At 38.3% G+C, this 27,049-nt stretch overlaps 3 protein-coding genes across 5 annotated transcripts; 2 read left to right on the top strand and 1 right to left on the bottom strand.

Moving 5' to 3' along the window:
• Window positions 1–5,696: 5,696 nt before the first annotated feature.
• LOC121806653 (protein MKS1-like) lies at window positions 5,697–6,725 on the bottom strand. The gene has a single exon (XM_042206770.1). The coding sequence runs from the start codon at window positions 6,567–6,569 to the stop codon at window positions 5,946–5,948; it is 624 nt and encodes a 207-aa protein (XP_042062704.1). The 5' UTR covers window positions 6,570–6,725; the 3' UTR covers window positions 5,697–5,945.
• Window positions 6,726–8,955: 2,230 nt separating this feature from the next.
• Window positions 8,956–11,505, top strand: LOC121806232 (50S ribosomal protein L17-like). Of its 3 annotated transcripts, none has more exons than XM_042206207.1 (6): window positions 8,956–9,114; window positions 9,225–9,279; window positions 9,853–9,885; window positions 10,683–10,774; window positions 10,854–10,931; window positions 11,046–11,505. In XM_042206207.1, the coding sequence occupies exons 1-6, from the start codon at window positions 9,059–9,061 to the stop codon at window positions 11,194–11,196; spliced, it is 465 nt and encodes a 154-aa protein (XP_042062141.1). In that variant the 5' UTR covers window positions 8,956–9,058; the 3' UTR covers window positions 11,197–11,505. The 3 variants fall into 3 exon arrangements, with proteins under 3 accessions (XP_042062141.1, XP_042062142.1, XP_042062140.1); XM_042206206.1 differs by having other exon boundaries at window positions 8,957–9,114; window positions 9,853–9,903; XM_042206208.1 differs by lacking the exon at window positions 9,853–9,885.
• Window positions 11,506–14,623: 3,118 nt separating this feature from the next.
• Window positions 14,624–16,899, top strand: LOC121806217 (UDP-glucuronate:xylan alpha-glucuronosyltransferase 1-like). The gene is made up of 3 exons (XM_042206182.1): window positions 14,624–14,875; window positions 14,949–15,553; window positions 15,825–16,899. Exons 1-3 carry the CDS (start codon window positions 14,739–14,741, stop codon window positions 16,829–16,831), a joined length of 1,749 nt encoding a protein of 582 aa, XP_042062116.1. The 5' UTR covers window positions 14,624–14,738; the 3' UTR covers window positions 16,832–16,899.
• The last annotated feature ends 10,150 nt before the right edge of the window (window positions 16,900–27,049 follow it).

The raw sequence follows: 27,049 nt of genomic DNA, 5'->3' as shown, positions 1-27,049 counted from the left end.
TAGTTAATTGATCCCATAATCGGTCAAATAGATCTGTAATTATGATTTATTTGTGAATGCATAACTTCCGCTGTGCAAGGGGCTCCAAACCCCAGCACGCCCGAAAGAGGAGTGGAATGAGCGAACAGGATGTTGAGAACGAAGCTCATAGCATCTATAAAGGCGACGGAGGCAACGCCTTTCAAGATTTGATAGTGTTTAATGAAGTTATGAGTAAACATGAGAAGTGGAGTGTTCATGATGCAACATAGGTATTTCCTGACAATGAACATTTTGCTAATGAACAGGATGGTAGCAACTCAAAGAGGACAATGACTTCTGAATCCGGCGAGTATACTATCCCTTAAAATCCGGAAACTCCCATATCTGGACATTTAACTAGTTCCCGACCTATAGGCAGAGACAAGGCAAAAAGAAAAGGAAAAGGCAAGGTAACACAATCTGATTCTATTAATGCACAATGCGTTGCAGATCTTCATGCACTTAGGCTAGCTAAAGATAATGAAAACGAAATAGCAAGGGCTCGACTGCAGCTAGCACGTGAAAAGCTAGATAAGCCCTCTATGAAGATGTACCAAAAAATGTTGCTTAAGTTGTTGGAGAAAGAGCACTTGTCCCCAGAAGATCAAGACATGAAACGCAACCTAACGGAGATTGTGTTTGGAAAATGAATGCTTTTAGTTTGAGATGAGTTTGGTGTGAGAATAAGTTATGTAATATTAGTTTGGTGTGATCTTAGTTGTAGTAATATTTGTATGGTGTGCTTTTAATTATGTAATGTTAGATTTGTGTGATCTTAATTTGCTTCATTTGGATCTTTGTTTGCACTTTATGTAATATAAATTTATGTAATATAAGTTAGTGTCACATGCATTTTCTGCAAAAGTAAGTGGGATGTCACAAACATCATTTTTTACCACATGCATTTGCAGATATGAGTTTGATATCTATGCATTTACCAGTAAAAATAATTATTAAGATGTCAGGAACATTACTTCTCTCTCACATGCAAAATTAAGTGGGATGTCAGAAACAATATGTCACATGCATTTTCTGGCAAAAGTGATTGAAATGTCACAAGCGTAATTTCTTTATCACATGCATTTTCTGGCAAAAGTGATTGAAATGTCACAAGCGTAATTTCTTTATCACATGCATTTTCTGGCAAAAATGATTGAAATGTCACAAGCGCATTTTCTGGCAAAAGTGATTGATATGTCACATGCATTGCTGCAAGTGTGTCTATCAAATTTCTTTATAAAGTGATTGATATGTCACATGTCACATGCATTAATGCAAGTGTGTCTATCAAGTGATGGAAATGTCACAAGCATAATTTTTTTTATATGCCACTTGTAAACACTATTTAGTTTATAAATAGCTTGTGAATTCTTTTTGAAGATAACACCAAATACTCACTTCACTTCCAAAAAAATGTCTTCCAGTGAAAACTCATCACTTTCATCAGATTCAAGTTCTGATGATTCAAATACCATTGCACTCAATCAATGGGAAGAACGAGTTTCTCAACAAAATCATCAAATTTATACAGTTGTTGAGAATATGTTATCTAACATTCACAATCTAACTGCAGGGGTCCAAGCTTCTAGAGTCAGAAAAAGGTATTGTGAAAGGCAACGCGAGATTGGTGCTGAGCGTTTGATCAATGACTATTTAGGTCCCAACCCGACGTACGGACCAAAGGTGTTCCGACGCCGATTTCGCATGCACAAATCCGTATTCCTTCGGATAGTAGAAGGTGTAACTGCTAACGATGAGTATTTTCAGGAGAGACGCGATGCTGCTGGGAGACAAAGTTTGTCCTCTTTACAGAAGTGTACAGGAGCTATGCTGGTGTTGGGTATGGGACATCATCTGATGTCGTCGATGAATATTTGCGGATGAGTTCAACGGCGACAAGAGATTCTCTAATGCATTTTGTTGATGGTGTTATTTCATGTTTTGGTGCCACATATCTTAGAAGACCTACTGAACAAGATATGGCTAAACTTCTATATGTAGCAGATCTACGTGGTTTCACAGGCATGATAGGGAGTATAGACTGCATGCATTGGCAGTGGAAAAATTGTCCTAACGCATGGGCTAGACAATATACAGGGAGAAGTGGAAAACCAACGATCGTTTTGGAAGTTGTGGCATCATACGACTTATGGATATGGCATGCATTCTTTGGGACTCCAGGTTTGTGCAATGATATTAATGTACTCCATCGGTCTCCTGTTTTTGATGATGTCTTAGAAGGTCGAGCAACATATGTTAATTACATAGTGAATGGTCATCAATATAATAGGGCATATTATCTTACTGATGGCATATATCCTGCATGGGCTACATTTGTCAAGTTAATCACTTCTCCACAAACTCAAAAGCATAAGTTGTTTGCTCAACACCAAGAGTCTATTAGAAAAGATGTTGAGCGAGCATTTGGAGTCCTACAAGCATGTTTCGCATTTTTGCGAAGGCCGTGTCTTGTATGGGATAAGATTTTGATGGGAAAAATTATGATGGCTTGTATCATCATGCATAATATGATAGTAGAAGATGAACGTGATACATATCAAAATTATTATGATGCCACTGAGTTTATTCAAGATACGCATACAAGAGTACATGAAGAAAATGTTGAAGCCTTTTGCCATTCCACTCAACAGATCGGGAGCTTGTCATCATATATGACTAATCGAGCTCAACTCCGCAATAGAGAAGCTCATATTGCTCTTCGAGAAGATTTGATTGAGCGCATTTGTATTAAATTTGGCACAAACAATTAAATATGTACTAATGTTTATCTTGTTTAAGCTAGCTTTTTTTCCACTCTTCATTTGTATTTTGGTTTGTTTATTTCTATTATCGCCTTGTATGTTTTAATGTGTGTAATTTATTATTATATTGTGCTTTAATTATTTGAATATCTAATATTTTCTGTTTTAAATTTGAATCATATACTTTTTATTATAATTTTTAGACATTATTTAATATATCTAAATTAATTATAAATCAAAATATTAATATAAAATATATGAAAAAGAAAATATTTAATTGGGTTGGGTTGGGGTCACTGATGGAAGTAAAAAAGTTGATGTGGGTTGAATTGAGGGAGGGTTGTGTATGTGGAGGATAGAGAAATGAATATTTTATTAAAAGGTTGATTGGGACTGGGTTGGGTGAGTGTCAAGGATGGAGATAGTCTTAAAGATTATGGAGAAGATAGTAATTTAGAGTGTCCACTATAAGGCGGACAACTCCAATAGCCCCGCCTCCTTTTTTTTGTCCACAGCCCCAGTTTTTTTTGTCCACGCCCAAAAAAAAGTTTCCGCCACTATAGGCGGACACTTCCAATAGCCCCAATTTTTTTGTTTATTTTAATTCAATTATAATTTAAATTATCGGACTACACGTAATTAGAAAAAAACGGCTATAAGTGAAGAAATTAAAATTAAACACTACATTTTCGTCGTATTAAAGTACTGGAAAAATTATACAACGAAATATTAATCTATTGAACATCATGATGGTGTTCACACTGCGCCGCCACCTTCCCTACGTGCCCAAACTTCTTCAATCAAATCGGCCTGGAGTGCGGTATGTGTTGTGCTCCTGCGCATATCAGTGAAACGTTGGATCAAATATTCATTACTCTGTGGTACGCCCATCTGGATCAGCGCGGTGGCAACACCGTTACTTGTACTTGCGCCATCTTCCGGTGCCCAGCGCTCTGCAGAAAATCCTTCATCTTCTATTATCATATTATGCAATATGATACATGCTAACATAATATTCGCAACATCATCTTCATGCCAAACTCGTGTCGAGCACCGTACAATGGTCCATCGCGCTTGGAGGACACCAAAAGCTCGCTCAACATCCTTCCTAGCAGCCTCTTGTTTTCGCGCAAAATATTGTTTCTTCGGTCCAACCGGTTGGTGAACTGCCTTGACGATACGGGCCACTGAGGATATATCTCATCTGCCAAATAGTATCCCCTACTGTACTGCGTGTTGTTGGCTACAAAGCTGATTTCGGGACACTCCCCCCGGCACTCATCATTGAATAGAGGTGATGACTGAAGAACATTGATGTCGTTGTTCGAACCTGCAACACCGAAATACGCATGCCAGATCCGCAAACGGTAGTCAGCAACTGCTTCCAGGATCATCGAGGGATATCTGCCTTTGAAACCAGTAGTGAACTGGCCTTTCCACCCCACCGGGCAGTTTCTCCACTCCCAATGCATGCAATCGATGTTTCCTAACATTCCTGGGAAATCGTGAACCTCACCGTGCATATCTAGCAGTCTCTGGCACTCATCAGGGGTAGGCTTTCGTAGGAACTCCCCACCAAATATTTCCCGGATCCCCTTACAAAACTGCCTGAGCACCGTTAGGCTAGTCGTCTCACCCATCTGTAGGTATTCGTCGAACATATCAGCCGGTCCAGCGTAGGCAAGCTGCCGGATTGCAGCGGTGCACTTCTGAAGAGTAGTCAGCCCGATCCGGCCAGTGCAATCACTTCGGAGGGTGAAGCACCGGTACCGCTCCGTCAAATTCGTCGCTATATGGTTGAAGAGCCGTTGCAACATTCTGAATCGCCGATGAAAAATCTCGGGTGGATAACGGGGGTTATCCACAAAGTAGTCCGCCATTAGACGCTGGTGCGCTCCGCTATGGTCTCGTTGGATGGTCCGACGACGAGTAATCGCACGAGGGATCGCGACCTCTGTGATCTCCGCCGCGCGCCGCATCCTCCGCGTCGGGGTCGTTCTGCACCTCTTGAATCAGGGAATTCCACGCCTCGTTCCACAAATCGTCCATTTTAAATACCAATGGAATCCACAAATTTTAATGAGAGAAAGTATGAGTGAAATGAGGTGTATTTATAGGTAGATTAAATTGAATTTAAAAAAAAAAACAAAAAATCGTCTGCCCCGCCGCAAACCGCCCCCACTATAGGCCGGCGCGTCCTCGCACATTTCTCGGCGGAAGGCCTTCCGCCCCCTTTTTTTTGCCCGCTTCGGGGCGGACGTCCCGCCCACTATAGACCGCCCCGCCTTCTCCCCTGCCGGGGCGGCCGGCGCGCCTATACTATAGTGGACACTCTTATACTCCACTTTTCATAGAGTTTTTTTGGGCAATAGTACTATGAAATGGTTAAATTTTTTATTTAGATTAAAATACAATGCAATATGAAATAATACATTATACTTTGAAATCTAATTTTGACTTCAAATCTTTGACCCATTATTATTAAGATAGCTAAATTTTTGTTATAAAATAAATATAATTGGTCAAAGATGAAACTTCTTTTTTTTAGGAAATTTGAATGACAAATTAGCTTCGCTAACTTCAATAAGAGGTCTAGGACTTTCCTAATATAATAAATTGGAAAAATATATAAAACACAAAGTAAATAATATTCCGTATTAAATAAATTATTGTTTGCATTAAATTAGAAGTGATTAAATATAAATTAAATAAATGAAATGACCGTAAAATATAATAGTTACAAAGTAATTCAAAAAAACTGTTCACACCGTAAAAGGTTGGTGGAACCAACACCTTCACCATCTATTCATTCATACGCAATCATGCAATAGCTTAGAACCTCATAAATAATAAATAAATAAATAAATAAATAAACATTATAAACACTGCTATAACTAGTTGAGAATAACAAAATAACAAACAATATTGCATTCTTATCGAAAGCCAATTTTGGCATAAATAACAATCTCCAAAATTAAAGACAAAGTGTCATCCAAGAAGTTTCCTCTCTCTATCCAAAACCCCTCTTTTTCCACATTCTCTCTCTAGAAAAACTTATTAGCTAAAAAGACACATGGTTAATGCAATTTATCTAATTTAATAATCATAAAAATTAAAAAAAGAAAAAGAAAAAAAGAAGATATTTTGAGTTCCACTAGCGAACTAAAAGTCAAAGAATGTGTTGAACAAATCGCAAGACGACGGCGACGGCGACACCATCGGCGCCGTGAAGAGCGTTGACGGGCTCGGGATGAACATATTGAACGGATCCCAATTCGCCGGCGAAAATAGCCCCGGCGACGGCAGAAAGAATCCCGGCGAAATCGCCGGAAAACTCCCCGGCGCCGGCGACAAAATTCCGGGAAGCGCCCCCATCTCCACGTTGGTTTCTCCGACGAAATCGCCGACGGCGAAATTTCCGGCGTCGGCGGAGGGATCTCTCTCTTTGGGAGAAGTGGTTTTCTCTAGAGATGCCAGCCTGGCAGCGGGGGAGAGGGCCCCACCGGCGTAGGGGGAGGAGGAGGTGGAGGCGTTTCCGGTGAGGCGCTGGACGAGGCTTTTGTAGTCGTTGACGGTGGTGTGGATGACTTTGGGGGGGACGGCGTAGATGATGATGGGCTGGCGGTTTTCCGGCGGCGGCGGGGCGATGGGGGGTTTTCGGATTTTGAGGGAGTCTTTGTTGACTTTGAGGGCGGTGGGGCGTGGGCCATGCAGCTGGACCTCCTTTCGCGGGGAAGGGCGGTTGGTGCCGGCGGCGGCGTCGGAGAAGAAGTCCGGGAGGTTCATGGATGGGGATTTGGGGTGGAGATTCGGATGCAAAGTGGGTTGAATTATTGAATTGGAGGAAGAAGCTCTGTGCTTTTAAATGGCTCTACGTTGAAAAAGATTGCCCCGGAATAGCTGTATATTGGGTACATAGTATACGGGAACTATAGGATTTTTATTTATTCCACACAAATTTCGTAGTCTTATTCAGCCACAGCTGAGCATTTGGTTTTGCGCCTTTTTTTTTAACCCGAATTGAAAATTTTAAATTAGCTAAAAGTTTGAACCGAATGAAAAAAATTTAATCAAATTTTAGATTTTAGTTTTGTTCGGATAAGTTATTTAGTTTTCGCTTATTTTGCTCATTCTTATATTCAGCGGAACGCTATATGATAGCTTTGTCAAAATCTATATTCCTTCGTTTTATTAGTCTTGGAGCATTTCTTTTGAATATGGAGATTAAGGAATAGATATTTAAAATGTTAACTTAATTGATATTGAGAATAAAGTAGAATAACGTAAAGTGAAAAAGGGAAATAATAAAGTAAGATAAATGAGAACGTGCACAATAGTGCCCGAAAAACCTACCAAACGCGTGTGCGACGGTCCGCAGTGGACTCTGCAGCGCTATAGCGAGCGGTTTTCCGCTGCAGAATCCGCCGACAGATTTCAATTTATTTTTAAATTTTATTCATGATTTTTACTTTATAAATACCTCACTTCACACCTTACTTCATCACATCTTCACTCCATTCTATTCTCATGTCATTTATCTCTCTCACACCGTAAAAACTGAATCCAATTGTTCCCCTAACAAATCCCAGTGAATCTCTAGTATTCCTTGATAGTCCCCCACTGTTAGCCTGCCTTTCCCCAACTGAGAGCCATGAACCCGACTGTTTAGCAAGCCTACTACAACATTTGCCAATTGCAGGATGAGATCTCAACTTTTCTTGTGCGGGGAAACACGGATACATGTACCGACCGGTCATGGATACCTAAGATCTTGGTACCTCTGGAACGGATGGCTCCAACATTGACCCGAAGCCGATTTCCTAATCAACACCGGTGACTATAAAATTTTGGACATGGAGCTATCATAGTCCCCTCTTGAGGAGCTTACCAAGTGATACTCAAAGGGGAAGACCAAAGCTAAGGAGACACTTCACCCTGTCGGTCTCAAGAAGTATAACTTGGTGGAGTCGATCGTTTTGGCTAGTTGATGTGAATCTAACCATCACACATCATGTGACAAACCCGATCAAGGATCTACATCGTCCCATGACGAGGTCTATGATAAAACACTCATCTGCCAGATAAGCATCAAGGAGGAAGCTCGAGATGTGGATACCCCGAAGCCTAAAATTGTGTTCGAAGCCACTTGGGAGCACGACAAAATGGGATGACAGAGAGTTTTCCCAGCGCAGGCGATTGGCTAACCAGGGAACGCTCGGCCGGGCGTTTTGGATATTTCACAATAACATTCCAGAGAGTTCGCCCGGCTCGGCCAATCGGGCAATCAGCCAACGCTCGAGTCATTTTCTCGTGCAAGGATTCCAAAGAGTTTTCCTTACATGGGCGATTTGGCAAGCCAATAATGCTTGACCGGACATTTTAGTTGTTTTCTCTTGCAAGGAGTCAAAAAGTTTGCCCGACACGAGCCATTGGGCAAGCCAATAACGCCTGATTGTGCATTTTGCACATGATGCTTTCTAGAATGTTTGCCCAGTTCGGACAACCAGAGAACTTGGGAATACCCTACCGGGCGATTTGCCCGAAGATTTTATTTTTGGCCAAACTTGTTTTATTTTGCTCTATTTTAACTCCTAGTATATATACCAATGTTAGGATTTTGTCATGACAGTTTCCGAATTATTTGTAAATAAATATACTCCAATGTTAGGGTTTTGTCAAGGAGTATCAAGAGTCATTAATAATTGAGCAAAAAAAAAAATCTCCCCTAAATTGTTACTCCCTCCGTCCGACTTAAGATGACACGCTTTCCTTTTTAGTTTGTCCCAACTAAGATGACACATTTCTCACTCATAATAAAATATTCATCTTTCTTTCTCTCTCTATTTTAATACTTATTATACCCATTTTCTCTCTCTCCAATTAAACACTTTAACCAATAACTCCTAAAATCTCGTGCCGGCTAAGAAATGTGTCATCTTAGCCGAGACAGAGGGAAGTAGAAAATTTTAAAAAATAAAACAAAATACCGCAAAATATATCCACGGACTTTAGTCTTTAGTTATTAATTTGCATGTGTTTGGTATGTTAAATTGATTGTTCCAAAATCATACTCATAATTTTGACTCTAACTTAGTTGGTTGGGACCGATGGAATGCATTTTTGGGCTTACTAACTCGCCTTTCTTCGATCTTAACTCAATCCGAAAAAAGACCATCTACAATTGCCCAATTTTGAAAGCCCAATAATCTCCACATCTCAATTCAAGCTCACCATTCCCATTTTCTCGTCGCCTCTCTCTCTCCATTCTGAGCGAAATGACGAAATTCAGGAAGCTCAATCGGCCGACCGGCCACAGAATGTCCATGCTCAGGTATTCACAGCTCTCTGTGAGATCCTTTTGTATTTAGCTTTTCTTCTTTCATAACCATTTTTCATATTCTTCGCAAAGAAATTGACTAAAGTTTTGATTATGTTGAGCAGGACGATGGTGTCGCAGCTAGTGAAGCATGAGCGGATCGAGACAACAGTTGCGAAGGTTTCTGGAAATTTTATTTTTAATTTATTTTCTGTGTTTTTGAAATTGATTAGGGTTTTAGTGAGGTTTTGCTGCTTTATCTGTATTATGAAAATTCAACGATTTGGAGAGACGTTTGCTATAAATTCAATATGAAAATGTTGAGGGAAACCGATCAAGTACCAATTTCCTCTCGTTTAATTGAATTTTCTGGAAATAAATATATTTTTTATTTTCTGTGGTTTTGAGATTGATTAGGGTTTTAGTGAGGTTTTGCGCTTTCAACTATATTCTCTAATTCAACAATTTGGGGAGACGTTTGCTATAAATTCAGTACAAAAGTATTGATGGAAACCGACCAAGTACCAATTTCCTCTTGTTTAATTGAATTTTTTGTAATCAGTCTATGAAAATTATGTGTATTTATATGGAATGATGGAAGACTAAAATGTGTTTGAAGTTTGGTTGCCTGATTTATTATGATTCAATGCTTTTGGGGCATATCAGTTTTCATGACTAGAAGCTTGGTGTCATCAACATTCAAGAAATTTAATTTATTTTTGATGTTTATATTTTCTCTTGTTATCTTTTTAGGCAAAGGAAGTTCGCAGGCTTGCTGATAATATGGTACAGCTCGGAAAAGAGGTGTTTTATTTGTTTTATGCAATCTGAAGTTTTTACGAGCATAAAGTTTGAAATGACGGATATGTCTGCGGATTAAAAACACATTCGTTTTGAACGTCATACATTTCAAATCAGAATTTATACAATTTCCATCCTATATGTATCTCTCGATTTAATAAATGTACCATCACATTGCTAGTGACATTGATACGGACAGTTGTCGAGATATCGTGTATATTAGTGAAGATACAAAAGAAGATTACATGATATGGAAAATGTTGTGAATAGTATCTGAGTCACTTTTCCCTGTTTTTCTTAGTTGATTAATTATTTCATTGGCTCTTTATTTGAGAATCATGTTTCAGTAGGACTAGTCAATAGTTTATATTTTATTCATGTTAGGATTTGATTTCTTTTGATTTTTTTAAGATTTGTAAATAGGACTCCTGATATATTCATCCATATATACTTGAATGAACTTTTACTAAGTATTTTTTTGACCGTAGAGCATAACAGTTCAAATGCACCTTAACTTGGAAATTTCTATTCACTAACTGACTCAAAAAAGATGGAACTATCATGTTTACATTAACTTCTGCTATTATTCTAACTAGTTGTTTCATATCCAAAAAGACTTTCTAAAGGAAGTGTGGTTTAGCAGCATTTTAATCCCATTTGTTGATTGGTTGTTATAATTAAGGAAGGACTTCTATCAGTGATTGAATTCTAATTTTGTGATATTTACGTCGTTGAACACCTGATCTCGTTCCCAGTTTCTAACTCATTTTACATTGCTACAGGGTACGTTATGTGCTGCAAGGCGTGCTGGTGCCTTTGTTCGTGGCGATGATGTCATCCACAAGTTATTCACAGAATTGGCCTATCGATACAAGTGAATCTCAATCCTCTAATCTCATCCACTGCTTCTGGTACATGATTGCTATAACATATTTGATATGCATTGATTACAGAGACAGAGCAGGTGGATACACGAGAATGCTTCGAACTCGTATACGAGTTGGGGATGCTGCACCAATGGCGTACATTGAGTAAGTCCAGTCTTGTATGATAAACTCGGAGATCTTCTCCTCAGCATGTGTATCTCTCTTGCTCTTGCTGTACCAAACAATTAGTTTTTTTTATTCATTTTCTCTACACCTCAGGTTTATAGATAGGGAAAACGAACTTAGGCAAGCTAAGCCACCGACGCCGCCACCACCACAGAGGCCAACTGTGGATCCATGGACGAGATCGCGACTTACCAGACAATATGCGCCGCCTAAAGAGGAGAAGATCTCTGACTCCGGCAGTTGAGTTATGTCCTTCCCAAATTGCAGTTTGTCACACCTTTGTAATTTTGCAATTTTCATGAGCCTGAAATAGTTTTGTTCCTATTTGAATGCTGACCTGCAAAGTTTTTGGCGAAAGCCATAGAATTAATAAACACAAATGTCTGTTAGAATTTTTTATCTATCTCATAACCAATTCCTTTTAAACTGAGGAAAAGGAGAAATGTTTATAATTTGCTATGTATGTGTTGTGGTGAAACCCTGTTTCTATTTAAATGAATTGATCATTTTATTTAGAGAGTGTGGCCAGTAAAAAGTGCCATATATTTAAATGTCTTTTTTTTGTCTCATTTTCTATGATGTTAGTGCATTTCAATTGATTTTGCTAATACACCACATTTTGCATGATTCTATTAAACATCCAAAGGAAATATATAATCGAAAAAAACACGTAAATTAATTTGATGATACCAAAATGTCGCCTCCATTATCGCACATTGAATACCAATGATATTTGTAATAGACTAATATCAACATTTTCAGAAGAATTGACAAAATATGAAAAGGTAAAAACTCAAGCGAAGTAGCCTATACGTATTGTAATCTTTGTTAGTAAAAAATCACGATCCTTATGTTTAGTGCCGTTTGATTGTTATGTTCACTTACAGTTACAAGTCATGTTTATTTCATCTGTTAGAGCATCCACAATAGCGGCGAGCCCACCGGCTAGCTGATCCCTGGCGCTCGCCGGTCCGCTCGCCGAACCGTTGCAGTCGGCGAGCGCCAAATCGACGAGAAAAATGGCGAGCGCACGCCGATGCGCTCGCCGATCGGCTGGCCGCCATTGCAGTCTCCCGATCGGCAAGCGGAATTTTTTTTATTTAATTTTCGAAACAGTATATATACGCGATTTGCACGTCATTTTCATTTGCACCACTTGTTTTAACGAGTATTCTCTCTATCTTAATTTCTGTACAAGAGCAACAACGCGAAATGGAACACAACAACGAGCCTACTCCAGGGACGAGCGGGTCTCAAACTCCCACGGTACTCGGGGAGGTGGATGGGGTCCGATGGCCGGGTACTACAACATGTACCATTGGCAGCAGATGATGCCCAGGATGGCATCCGAGGGTGGTATGCCGGGATGGCAGGGGATGCGGGGGGGGGGGGGAGGGGGGGAGGGGGGCGGCGATGCAGGGCGGGCCGGCTATGTCGGGCGGGCAGGGGGTACCGGGGATGCAACCCGAGATGCAGATGATGCCGGGGTACCCGGGGATGCAGGGGACGCCGGGGGGGGCAATGTCTATCGCCCCAGTTTTGATTTTGTGACTGCTTCTTCGCACACATCGACCCCAGCGGAGACGCAGTTCACTGGGTGTGATACTTTCTCCTTAGAGGAGTTGGAGATAGATCTCAGGGATGCGGACACTCCCGTTCAAACGAGGGGAGTAAGGCGGGGTCGGGGCACGCCAAAGAAGAAGAAGGGGAAGAGGGTGGTCGGCGAGTCGTCGCAGCCGGTTGGTGACGACAGCCCGACACGGAGGAAGTGGACGGATGCGGAGAACGTCGCGCTGTCCAAGGCGTGGGTGAGTATTTGCGATGATCCCCTAGCCTCGAACAATCAGAGGATCGTCAACTTGTGGGCTAAAATAGCAGCAGCCTACAAGGCATTTTGCCCGGAGGGGAGGCCACGCAGCGGGGAGGAGTGCCGGAAGGGGTGGGACCGAATCCGGGCTGGGGTCTCCCGATTTTTGGGCTTGTACACCAACGCCCTCCGAATGCAGACCAGTGGCCAAACTGACGAAGACTGCAGGAGGATTGCGGAGAAAGCCTTCCCCGTGCCCGGGCTTTACAAGGAGTTCACCTACTAGAAATGCTACGAGGTGCTGATGGACTCCGAGAAGTTTCAGGCAGGTGTCGACGCTGGCTGACCGAAGAAGCAGCGCCTGAACTATACCGGTGATTACAGCGGCTGTTCCCACGACCTCCCCGAGGATGCACAGGAGTTCCTGTCCCCTCCCGCGTTTGCTCGCCGCACTCGCCCGATTGGTCAAAGGCGGGCACAACGAGCTCGCCAGGCCTCCCAGGAGGTCCAGTCGGCATCCCCCCCTGTTGGCCAGTCGACAGCCGACCTCACCTTCTTCGCGCGTCAACAAACGCGCTCTCAGATGTGGAAGGTCTTAGCTGAATGGAGGGCGAAAACCGACCCCGAGGAGAAGAGTTTTCTCCATGCGATGCTCGTGAGTATGCAGGCGATTTAACCTTCGCCGCGGCACACTTGGGGGGCCTCAGACGCGGGCTCAGATGCCGCAGATTTGGGGGTCCCGGATAGCGGCGACGACGGCGAGGAGTGAGGCGGAGGCGGGGGGGCTCGTGTGTGGAGGAGGATTTTTTTTTATTTATGTAATTTTTTAAAAAATTAATGTACTTTTTTTATAATTAATGTACTTTTTTAAATTTTAATATTATTATTGAGCATTCTCGTATCTGTGTCAAAAATTTAATTCCGTATTTTGTGTGATTGTTAATTATTTATTTTTATAATTTTGTTTATTGTGGCTAGGCTATTGCTTGTCCAGTTGCTTGTCCTGATGATGTAGCAGGAGGAATTTTTAGGGCTGCTGATGTGGCAGGAGGAGTTTGTGGCTAAGTTATGGCTGAGCTATTACTTGTCCAAAACCATCGTAGATGCTCTTATTGGATTGTCCTTTTTTTTTCTCAAAATCCTGATACAATCATTCAGTTGTCATATTTACTCCTCTCTGTGTCTTTTTTTTTATTACTATTTGGTTGCATTTTTTTTTCTCAAAGGCTCAATGCATATAACCATGTATTTTGGCTCCTCTCTACAATGCTATGATTACACTTTCATTTCACCTCTACTCTTCGCAACTAATTATATCTTAGACAAACTTTGCTTTAGTTTTTCTCACATTGTATCTCATTATTGTTTTATCTAATGAGTAATATACTCCCTATGTCCACCAATAAACTTCCCATTTTGCCATTTTTGTTTGTCCATCAATAAACTCTTCATTTGCTTTTTACTACTTTGGTAATATACTCCACATTCCACTAGCTTAATCTTATTCACATTTTATTATAAAATTAATATATAAAAATAGGACTATCTTTCACTAAACTTTTCAACCAAAGTCCATCGTTTGCTCTTGGGGAAAATGTATAATATGCAAATTACACAAGTGGAATATATAGATGGCCATCTTTCTTTAGCAAATTGAGAAGATATACAATGATTGCACTACACATGAAAACATTTGTGTATAAAGAATTCGAATTGAGAGAATTAAATGGATAACTCAATTTGTCATTATCTTCTATAATTACAAACACTTGAGATCCGATCTCCCATTTTCTAAGCATCCAATTTTATGAAGTGGACGACGTTATATTAAGATCTTATGAACATGGTAAGTGTAGATGTTATTATTTTATGCATTTAATGTTGGCACACGAGATCCTCAATCATAAGTGTGTTTAGTTTCTAGCATTTTGTGAATGAAAGTTTGGAAAAATTGAAGAGTTGAATTTTTGAAAGAGGAGATGTACAAGAGAAGGGTGCAAAAGGCTAGGAATTGGAAGAGTTGGTTTAAATTGAGGAAGGTCACAAAATGGAGATTCCTAGTCATAATATTTGTGGTTTGCCTTGTAGTTTTTGCTTACCATCCAATCGCTTCCGAGTAAGTTGCCCGTTTACAAGGATAGATAACTATTCTATTTTAGAATTATCTGACTGTGTTTTTATTAAAACAGGACATGGTCATCAGATGATGGGTACGAATCATCGGATTTGGAGATGGATTGGGACGAGATATCGAAAGTAGTAAATGAATTAGGAGAGGATGGAAAATTCAATCACATAGGCATTCTCAACTTCAACATCAAAGAAATCCATGAATGGAAGCAATTGATTCCCATGGCCAATCAGACAGTACTAAGCCTAGATTACGTGTCGAGCAACGCAACGTGGGAGACCCTTTACCCCGAGTGGATCGACGAGGAGGAAGAGGCGCAAGTCCCCGTCTGCCCCTCCCTCCCCAGAGTTGCACCGCCCAAGCAGCGCCTCGACCTCATCGCTGTCAAGCTGCCCTGCCACAAGTACAAGTGGTCCAGAAACGTTGCGCGGCTGCATTTGCAGATCGCGGCTGCCGATCTGGCAGCCGCGCACAAGGGGACCCAGCCCCTGCATATTCTCCTTGCCACGACCTGCTTTCCCGTGCCTAATTTGTTCAGATGCGAGGATCTTGTCACGCGTAGACGCAGCATTTGGCTGTACAAACCAAATTTGGGGAGATTGAGGGAGAAGCTTCGTCTTCCAATCGGATCCTGCCAGCTGGCACTTCCACTTATCGGGATAGGTTTTTTTTCTTCTTCTTTTTCAAATCCGAATAAAATATTTAGTCGTCCAAACATATTGCCTCTATTCACTCATTCATTCTTTTTAATGTTTTTTTTATTACAAACCAAACATCTTCCAATCGGATCCGCCAGCTGGCACTTCCACCTGTTGGGATGGGTTTCTCTTTTTCAAATCCTAGAGACTTTCGAATAAAAATTTAGTATTCCAAACATATTATTACATTCATTCATTTTTATAATGTTCTTTTTTTTTTATTTCAAACCAAACAGAAGAGCAACGATACTCAGTGTCGACAAAGAGGAGGCGGGAGGCGTATGCGACGGTGCTGCATTCAAACTATGTCTACGTTTGTGGAGCCATCGTGGTAGCACAGAGCATCAGGATGTCCGGGTCCGACAGGGACCTGGTAATCCTGGTGGACGAATACATCAGCACCTCCCACCGGGTGGGGCTGGAATCCGCCGGGTGGGAGGTGCGCACCATACAACGCATCCGCAACCCTAAAGCCGAGAAAGACGCCTACAACGAGTGGAACTACAGCAAGTTCCGCCTCTGGCAGCTCACGGACTACGACAAGGTCATCTTCATCGACTCAGACCTCCTCGTCCTCCGCAACACCGACTTCCTGTTCGCCATGCCAGAGCTCTCCGCCACCGGGAACCACGAGCATGTGTTCAACTCGGGCGTGATGGTCCTCGAGCCATCCAACTGCACCTTCCGGCTCCTCATGGACCATGTCAACGACTTTGAATCCTACAACGGCGGGGACCAGGGCTACCTGAACGAGGTCTTCACGTGGTGGCACCGGATCCCGAGGCGGGCGAATTTCCTGAAGCATTTCTGGGCAGGGGACGATGCCGCGGCAAAAGAGAGGAAGAGCCATATGTTCGAGTCCGACCCTCCCGGGATGTACGTTGTGCACTATCTCGGGAACAAGCCGTGGATGTGCTTCAGGGACTATGATTGCAACTGGAATGTGGAGGTGTTGAGGGAGTTTGCTAGCGACACCGCGCACGCGCTGTGGTGGCGGGTGCACGACGCGATGCCCGGGGAGCTGCAGCGTTACTGCCTGCTGAGGGCGCTGCAGAAGGCGCAGCTGGAGCTGGACAGGAGGGAGGCGGAGATGGGGAACTTTTCGGACGCGCATTGGCGGATCCGGGTCGAGGACGCCCGGCTGCAGACGTGCATCGATGAGGACTGCGACTGGCGGGAGAGGCTGCGCCACTGGGGTGGAAACAAGACTGCCTTGGCTAGAATGGCTAATTTAAATGCATAGACTCATCACTTTCTTACACTCATATAATTTCTCATTTTTTATGGTATCAAGCTAGTTAATTCTTACAAGTTACACTGACGGATTGATGGGCCATGCCATGGATACTAACATATAAAAGGACACTTTTGTGAAAATTTATAGGGTAAATAGTAATTTAAAATCATCAAGTTTAGTCAAAATCTGGTCTATCTCACAGAGATTAAAATATGCTAATTAAATCACTAAGTTAGTAAGTTTCAATTTTTTTAGTTTTTCTCATGAGTTGAATTTTAGATGGAATATTTGTTTATGTGGATTGAGATTTCAAGATGGTTTGAGATTTAAATCACGAATAAGATGCTTGCATAGTCCAAAATGTAATCACAAGGAACTTGATCTTATAGTTGGATTGACATTTCAAGATAGATTCAATGTGTAGATGCAAAGATTCCATATGAAATTCGACCCATAGGATAAACTAGAAAAATTGAAATTTCGTGATTTAATTAGCAGATTTTAAACTTGGATAAACCATATTTTGACCAAACTTGGTGATTTAAATAGCTATTTATCCAAATTTATATGAATGTTATTTAGATGGTTTTTATTGGTTGATCGTAAGATAAAAACTTTTGGACAAACAATGGTCCAATAAATTGCAGAAAAACTAGCTTTTTAAAGAAGTTTTTAAACACGTTTGATTAGAGCATCCCCATCCATGCTCTTGCCAAAGAGCATGGATGTGTGCCCGGACCTACATTTACTAATTTTTTACTCTATGCTCTTCCCCAAGAGCACAAGACCTACATCCATGCTCTTCCGCAAGGACATGTTCAAGGGTCCCACCATTCTATTATTCAATACAAATAAAAACATTTTCACAATATTAAAATGCATTAAAAATATCAAAAATACTATTACTAATTACTAAAAAATTAGAAATTACATAATTAAAAGCTTAAAAATTAAAAATTTCATAATTAAAGTCTAAAAAATAAAAATTACCTAATTAAATTCATAAAATTAAAAAACCACTACTCGTTGCCGAATTTCGCCCAAATGTGTTTGATTAGGTCTTCTTGTAGCTCAGTGTGGGTTTTGGTATCGCTATTGTGTGTCTTGTTTGGATCCTCTCGCGCACAGTCATATGCTAACCTCGGCGTGAGGGAGACCTTGCAGTTGAGCTTCCGACTTCATCCTCGTCGTAAAAGTTAGCCGCCATCGGTCCTTCGTCAGCTATAATCATGTTGTGCAAGATAATACACGTGTACATGATGTCGGCAATATTTTTAACGTACCACAGCCGAGACGGGGCCCTCACAATGTTGAATCGGCCTTGAAGGACCCCAAAAGCTCTTTCGACGTCTTTTCGAGCAGCCTCTTGACGCTGCGGATAAAGTACCCGTCTCGGGTCTTGCAGATTATTGAACGTGTTCATGAAAGTCGACCACCTTGGGTAGATACCATCGGCGAGATAGTAACCCATGTGGTATGGATTTTCGTTGACGGTGAAGTCGATCACCGGTGCTACACCATTCAAAACATCATTGAAGAGTGGTGAAGAATAGAGCATGTTCAAGTTGTTGGATCCGGCAACACCGAAATATGCATGCCAAATCCATAGACGGTAGTCGGCGACCGCTTCAAGGATAAGCGTTGGGCCGCCGCCTTTGTGGCCGCTTAAGTGTTGCCCCTGTTAAGAATATTAGTATTCTGTCCCACATCGGTGATGTGACATAGCCTAGCTTAGTCTCTTGTACTATATATATGTGGCATGTGTTGAGTAATAAAATACACCAAATACACTACTAATTTCTCTACTATGTCTATTTACTTTTCCGCTTATATCTATATTTTACTGTTCTACATGGTATCAGAGCGGATTCGAATCCGTCTCTAGAAAATTAGGGTTTAAAAAAAAAGAACTAAATTAGGGTTTCTGCCCTGCCCGCTCTACTGTCCCCACTCTGCTCTTCCATCACTACTCTACTCTACCAGAAATTATATTTTGTTCTGCTCTACTGCGCTATATTGCTGGGGTTTGGAGCCCCTTGCACAGCGGAAGACATGCATAAACAAATAAATCAGAACTACAGATCTATTTGACTGATTATGTGATTAATTGATTCACATGTTAAACAATCAATTGCATGCTAGAACGCACATTAATTCATGCTTAAGGAATTTAACCCTAATTCATGAATTCCTACGGTTTAGAATTACCGATCTGATTCTCCAAAGAATCGATGATTGCTTGCGCCTTCTCCACGTGATGTTCTTCATACTCAACCACGAACCTTCTAATCTGTATCCCGAGCTCAGAATATGACATTTGGATGGGCAAAGCTTGTCAGAATTGAAAGGACTTAACTAGGCAGAAGACTGAACTTCAGTTCCGTGAAACTGAAAATTTCGTCCACTCCCTGGAGAGAGGGAGCACGAATTTTTATCATTAAAATCAATTCATTTAGTCTTCTATCTAGTCTCCTTTATATAAATTAATGATGGGCCAGATTAGGGATCCATGGAGGTTGGACTTGGGCCAAACCTGTTGGACCTTTACTAATTAAATTGAGCCCCAATTTAATACATGTCCAATAGAATATTATTATCATCCACTATATTATAATAATATTGACTGCCCGTCCAATCCCAAATTACGAATAATCCGGGCTTTACCTCTTTAATTTATTATTTCCCGTGTTTAAGATATAAATATCCATTAATTGATTTAAGTCCGCTATTTGACTTTAATTAATTAATATCTTTTTCCAAGAGTTGTCTAGTTCAAATATTATTCTGGAATAAATTTCAACCGGCCGGGTTTCTGAATAATAAAACCTTTTTCGAACACCTCTTGAGGATATTATCAAACTGGACTCACCCAACACATGATTCATTGCAATAACAATACTAGCACCTCTAGACATTGATCACCACTACCCAAGATACCAGGATTCTTGGATTGTGAAAAATTCGCACCATTTGATAAATCAAAGTAGTGCATAATCAATATCGTATGCTCAATGTTATGTCAACAATGATTAAGAAATAACAATCACCGAGACCTCGTCTTTTAGTAAATAGCAAGAAAGACTTATCTCAACTGTTAGATCCTTCAGTGCTATACCACACTAGTGTCGTTTATTTCCAAAGGTAAGGAAACATGCGGGCTGACACTGCAACCTTTCACGATAGGTAGCCAAAGCCTATCTAGGTTGTGAAATTATTTTTCTCTTCTACAAAGAACCGACTGCGTCACCTTCTGTGAACATCGTTCACGACCAGTCTACTATGTAGAAGAATTAGACTTATTTGCTTCTTATACATTCAAATGTTTGAGATATATCTTATAAATGCACAAGCAAACATCAATGCGACAAAATTACTTCTTTTTGCCTTGGGATAAAAGTGGATTGTAGAGTTTATTGTATACAAGCAATTCTATCCGTGCAACATGCTCGAAATATGCTTTCAGTATACCAATTCTAACAATCTCCCACTTATACTCAAAATCATGCTTTCGAGTATACCCACTGCCAAAACTCTCCCACTTATACTCTAAGCAGGTCTCGGGCCTTGATACATTGAACTACCGTACTTTTCACCTCATGTGTAAAACATGTTGCCATATAGGCATTTTGTGAAAAGTTCTGCCAGGTTGTTCTCTGATGATATCTTGGAAACCATAACGTCTTGCTGCGCACTTAATCCTTAATTAATTTCATAATTCATCTCTATGTGATTGCTTAGCTTTATCAGATCGTGTTTCCCTCGAGTTAGACACATGGCTAGAGTAATCATAACAAAATATAATACTCATAGGCATACTCGGATTCACGTTCAAAGCTATCAGGAAATTACTGAGATGAACAACTACCTTAGCAGTTTCCGAAGAAACTACACTTGTAATTTTCATAATAGAGTGTGATGTAATCACCAATGTTTTAAAAACCGGACCGGCAAGCGAACCGGCGTCATTACTGGTTCACTGGTTCAACCGGTTCACTGGTCGAACCATTGGTTGAACCGGAATACTGTTTATATATATATATATATATATATATATATATATATATATATATATATATATATATATATATATATATATATATATATATATATATATTTATTTAGTAGTAAATAATAAAATTTAATCAAATGTTTTATCAATAGATATTATAGTATTATACATTAATAGTATTATTATAGAAAACAAGTCTTGTACTACTATATTAGAATATTTAATGACGTTAAGTTTAAATACAATAATAAATTATAATACACAATATTAAAAACTAGTATTAAACACTATGTATAATTATAAACTCCTATATTATAAAACATTAGTGATTGTAAAAGTATAATTAAAATATAAGAAATATATTAAAATTAACAATTTCTTAAAAGAATATATAAAATTAAAATGAATTATCTTAAAAGAATATAAAATTAAAAAGAATATATTTTTAGTGAATGATAGAATTTTATTAATTTTTTATCAAAAAATATAATTAAATATATAAATTATACTAGTAGTAAGTTATTGTAAATAAAAAATTTAATATTTATGTATAAAAATAAATAAGTTCATAGTATTATTTTCAAAAAGTAATGCGGCAAAATAATATTATACACAAAGATATATGAATAAACATAAATTAAAAACATATATTTAGTAAATACTCCTAGTATATAATCAAATAGTAGTAAACTTTTAATATAATTAATCACATATTCTTAATATACATATATACATATTAAACACGAATTATTAGTTTATATTGATAAATATTTCGTGTTTAACATATGAAAATAATTTATGTTCATATTACTACCAAGAAGTCTTTGTAGTGTAGTGGTAGAATTGTTGGTAAGTTCACTGGGAGGTCTTGAGTTCGACCCCTATCAAGGCCAAAATTTTAGAATAAAATTTTGAAAAGCATTTGAACCGGTTTTCGGTTCCCGGCCAGACCGGTCCGACCGGCCGGTTTCGGCGGTTCATGGCGGTTGAACATGTCACTGGTTTTATAGTGCTAACCGGACCGGACCACCTACCGGTTCGCGGTTGAACCGGTCGAACCGGCCGGTCCGGTCCGGTTTTTTAAACATTGGTAATCACACTCCTTCATGACTCAGTTTTCAACTCCGTTAACACATAGTCCAAGGATAACTCCATCATCAATCAATTATAAAATCGAGTTGATGTAACCTAAAGGACATAACATGGATGTCTGGTAAACTAGAGCATACCGTTTAGTCTTCTTCAAGTACTATAGTATATTCTTTACCCAATCCAATGTCCTTGGCCATGGTTAAAATGATATCATGCTTCTATGCCAACGGCAAAGCTAATATCTAACTTAATACACATAATAGCATATATGAGACTTCCAATTATGGAACTTGTCTCATTCTTCTTGATCTCATTCAATGTCGAAAAACACTTGACTAGAGACAAAATAATTCCGTCTAGAAAAAAAAAACTTTTTCTTGGAATTTTCAATGCTAAAGTGTCTAAGTATTGTGTAGATGTAGGATTCTTTAAGAAAACATACATTCTTTTTCTAGCAATCTAATGACACAGATGCTTAGAATGTAACTAGATTATCTTAAATCCATCATCCTTAAACTGAGTAGACGACCAGTTTCCTACGCTAGATAACCCTCTTAGTTGTTTACCAACTTTTATAGATGTCATCATCGTAGAGTACCAAGAATACCAAATATAGTGCACTTTCAACTTTCTTGCCCTGTATTACATAACCATTAAGATGTTCCACGCAGATGATCTCCTCAAGACTTCTACTTAAAGAAAACTGTCTTGACAATCATAGTACATACATCCTAATTTATGTAGGCTACAATAGACAATATATAGATCGACTTAGGCAAAAATGGCAGGCGAGAATATAATTCTCTCTGGGTATAACCCTTTGCCATTATTCTAACCTTTTGAGATCCATGCTTACACTTGCAGGTCCACTAGCTCCCACTGACTGAAATAGTCTATGGGTAGTATCGCAAGTCTTGCAAACATTCTTGTCTATTTAAGATTGTTATTTAGAATCTATCATCTTATCAAGAATGATTATCTGAATAAGTCATTGCGACCTTGTAGTTACAGAGATTATGTTCAAGTTGATCTAAGACTGAGTCTTAAGACTCTTTTAGACTCATGAACTTATTATGTTCGCAAAGAACGCTCCCACTACGACACGACTCTTACAATCTTAGGTACAAACGTTGATTTTCTTAGTGCATAAGTTTCTAATGATATGACTTCTTGGTTAAGATGGAAAATAGATATTCTCATTAGCTTGAGAATTATCATGTTTGTTAGGCTTGTAGTTCTCCTCATAATCTTCATCAAAGAATCTAGTATTCGTATAAACAAACACATATCTTGCCATGAAGATTATAGAACCTGTACCTTTTCTATCATTTGAGACAACCTTAAAACATACCTCAGTACACAACTCCAATTACTTGGATACCTTTTCCAAAACATGTGTTGGAATAACTCCACACCTTGAGATGTGCTGGACTAAACTTGCCTCTAGTCCACAACTCGTGTGTTGTAGAAGGTACTGATGTTATGATAGTTTCTTTAAGGTATAACTCGTTGTTTCCAACGTATATCCTATCAATGATAAGATGTTATTGAGTAAAACTGTTCACTTATCGAACTTGTCTTCGAGAGACTTCGATATCTTCTTATATGACTATCCCATTCTTTAGAAGAATGCTTGGAGTAGTCAACTAGGATTTAACTCCCACTACTGATCTTAACTCATTTGCTCGTCTCCTATGGTGTAAACCATTGAGACTTACTAGTCTTTCTATGTTGCATCTCTATAAGTATTCTGAATCCATTGAACCACCAAAGGATTCTAACTTATAGTGCATCAACCAGACTTACTTGACCTTTAAGCTATTTAACAAACAAGTTGTTAAAATCTTGATAGTCACTTGAGTTAGACAAAATTAGTTTGAACAATTACTAAGTATTTTCTTGGCCTTATGTTTAAGTATATCATAAATACTTTATCATTCATTGTTTAAGAAGTTGAACTGTCGTGTTAAACTCAATCTTTTTGCAATTATATTGTTTAGATACTATGATGTATAATTTGTTTTTCTATGGTACTATGATAGATATTCGATCCACATTTCTCAATAATGCACGCATTATCAAATGACATTGAACATCATTTAATCATTAACAAGTTTAGAAACTGAAACTGAATTCTTTCCAAATTAAACTGTACCAATAAAACAAAGTCTTATACATCAAAACAAAACAATAAAGTGAGCATAAAAAATAGCTCCCACTGCAACAACTGCCCAACTGGATCTAGATCTCTCTTTTAGAAATTGCATTGTTATCTAAGTCATTGTCCTTCTGTAGAAGAGGTCAATCCGACTCACAATGCATCTTCTCTTTTGCATTTTCACCTAATTTTTCGTGTCTTTATAGCTTTTATTGATGACAATTCAGCTCTTCCCTCTTTCCATTGCTAGTCTTCTGTTCGATTGAACTAAGACATAGGAAAGATGCAGCCTTAATGAATTCGTCAACTATCATGTTATCTTCCTCCAAAAGTAATAAAGTGAATATCATGTAGAAGGTTTCCAACTTTTAAGTAACAACCTTCATATAATCACGTCCTACTATATTTGGCGATGAACTGAGTGTAGAAACTATTTGAGTAAATTCCAATAGAATCTGGACATCGTCCTTATTGGATATTCCTGTTTCATCAATATAAACCAAGACGTGTCTTACTACTTAAAAGAAAGTAGTTTGACCTTCTATCTCAAAGAACTTGTCAGGCACAAGCATGAAATGCATTCTTAAACTTTCTTTATAGAATTTTGTCAAGGAAATAGAGGACATGAATTGGTGAATACAAACATTAAGTTTTCAGCAATGAGAATCTTATCCATTTTATATTTCCAGTCTACATAATTTTGGCCTTCGAGTTTGATTTCATTAAGGTTCGCAGACATTATTAAGAATTTGGCTGAGAAGAAATAAAACTATTTATCACATACTATGCTTGATACATAATCGCAAACAACCACAAAACAATTTATGTAACTCACAACTGTGAAAACCAAAATAAGTACGCCTCTAGGGAGGTCATACAAATTCGGATTCCAACAATTTCCTGGTCACAATACCGACGAATAGTCCAGAGACCACTAAGGTGGCATGAACGCCAAATATTGCATAAGCTTTTACCATAAATATTTGCATCCAGGAATTTCGTTTCTGTTTTGATACTCTTTCTAGGGAAGGTCGTACGCCACTAACAAAATTCCATAGCTATCTTATAAATATGTTTTAAACATATAAACTTGCAATTTTACAGGATTATGGCTCCCACTAGGGTGGGTCGCGATAATATTAGAAACATGCTTCTAGTTTAAACAATTTACTAATAAGAAGTATAATCTTATGAACTTGCTATTTCATAGGATTATTGCTCCCACTAAGGTGGGTCGCGATAATATTAGAAACTGCTTCATAAATAGACCAATTTATGGAGACCATATACAACGCATTGTTGTAATTATCGCTTAGTAATTTTAAACATGGTTTTTGCATAATTATCACATAAGTAGATAAGGGAGATAACCCACTTAAAATAGATTAACACCAAATAAACAGATAAATCCATTTAATTCATGGTGATTAATCATTAGATAATTATTTAAATTATTTAATAAATCTAGGAAGATTTAATTAAATAATTAATTGCTTATCTTATCCAAAATAGGAATCTCGGATTTGATAAGATTTATCTGGATAATGACTATCTAAATTAATTTAGGATTTATCTAGATAGAGTGGAATATATCTAAATCCTCTTAGGATTATTCTAAATTTTACAGGGATAAAATCAAATCCTAAAATTCAAGATAAGACTGACCTTGGATTATCATTATCTAAATCATACTAGGATATTTTCAAGATAGAAACAAATCTATCCAAATCCATAAGTTAAAGATAAAATCCAATCACTCCAAGATTTAAGAAAATCTTAGATTATTTAGAATAAGAAACTAGAATATATCATATCTATTAGGATTTATTCGAGATAAAATTAATTTTATCAAAATCCAATTAGATAAGGATTATCTTGTATTATCTTTATCCAAATTTATCTAGGATATTTTCTAAATAGAAATAAATCTATTTATATCCATAAAATTAGGATAAACTAGAATTAATATTAATTAATTCAACTAGGATTTAACTAGATAGAACTAAATATATCTTAAATCCAAAAGATAATTACAATACTGGATTAACAATTATCTAAATCTTCTAAGATATATTCTAGATAGATATATATCTATCAATATCTATAAGATAGAGATACATTTAATTATCTAAATCTAATAGGATATTTTCTAAATAGAACAAATTCTATAAATATCCACAAGATAAAGATAAACATGGATTTTAATTGTCCAAATCTACTAAGATATATTCTAGATAGATATAGATCTATCAATATCTACAAGATATGGATAAACTTAATTAATATTTATCTTAGTCAATCAAGGATTCAACAAGATAAAATAAAATCTATCTAAATCCATATGACATAAATAAGGATAAAATCCATAAAATAAGGATAAAATCCAAATTTATCTAGGATTTAATTATTCATCCAAATTTATCTAGGATTTCTCTAGATATAATTGAATATATCTAAATCCATAAAATAAGGATAAAATCTAAATTTAATTAATTATTTATCTAGTCTATCTAGGATTCATTTTCATAAAATTAATTTATATAAATCCATAAGACAAAAGAAAATAAATTAATTGTTATTATCCAAGTTTATCTAGGATTTATCAGGATATCTATCCAAATCCATAAAATAAGGATAAATTCCAACTAATCCATAATTTAATTAAAATTAAATTTTAGATAACCCACTCAAGATATACTCAAATCTTATTCAAAATTAATCTTGAATGAACTCAAAAATTAGTTCTAAGGATTAGGAAATCCTAACTAATTTTGAAATTTTTTCCAAACTAGTTCCTAGGATTAGGGAAACCCTAACCAATTTAGATAGTTGACGTCACTGAGCCCGGGAACCGCAACAACACAGCTCCCACTCAGACCGCCATTGTCGCTGCTGATCAGACCGCCTGGGCTTCTCTCAGCTGAAACAAAACTGCCCTAGTCCAAAACCCAATTCGTAGCTGCTG

Source organism: Salvia splendens, chromosome 6 (assembly GCF_004379255.2).
Source record: "Salvia splendens isolate huo1 chromosome 6, SspV2, whole genome shotgun sequence".
Taxonomy (NCBI): domain Eukaryota; kingdom Viridiplantae; phylum Streptophyta; class Magnoliopsida; order Lamiales; family Lamiaceae; genus Salvia; species Salvia splendens.
This window is presented reverse-complemented; position numbering and strand designations above follow the sequence as displayed.

Coding starts and splice junctions, on each gene's coding strand:
- LOC121806232 (XM_042206206.1), top strand. CDS start 9,059: ATGACGAAATTCAGGAAGCTCAATCGGCCGACCGGCCACAGAATGTCC. Junction 9,280..9,852: donor TCGAGACAACAGTTGCGAAG/GTTTCTGGAAAT, acceptor TTATCTTTTTAG/GCAAAGGAAGTTCGCAGGCT. Junction 9,904..10,682: donor TGGTACAGCTCGGAAAAGAG/GTGTTTTATTTG, acceptor ACATTGCTACAG/GGTACGTTATGTGCTGCAAG.
- LOC121806653 (XM_042206770.1), bottom strand. CDS start 6,569: ATGAACCTCCCGGACTTCTTCTCCGACGCCGCCGCCGGCACCAACCGC.
- LOC121806217 (XM_042206182.1), top strand. CDS start 14,739: ATGTACAAGAGAAGGGTGCAAAAGGCTAGGAATTGGAAGAGTTGGTTT. Junction 14,876..14,948: donor TACCATCCAATCGCTTCCGA/GTAAGTTGCCCG, acceptor TTATTAAAACAG/GACATGGTCATCAGATGATG. Junction 15,554..15,824: donor ACTTCCACTTATCGGGATAG/GTTTTTTTTCTT, acceptor CAAACCAAACAG/AAGAGCAACGATACTCAGTG.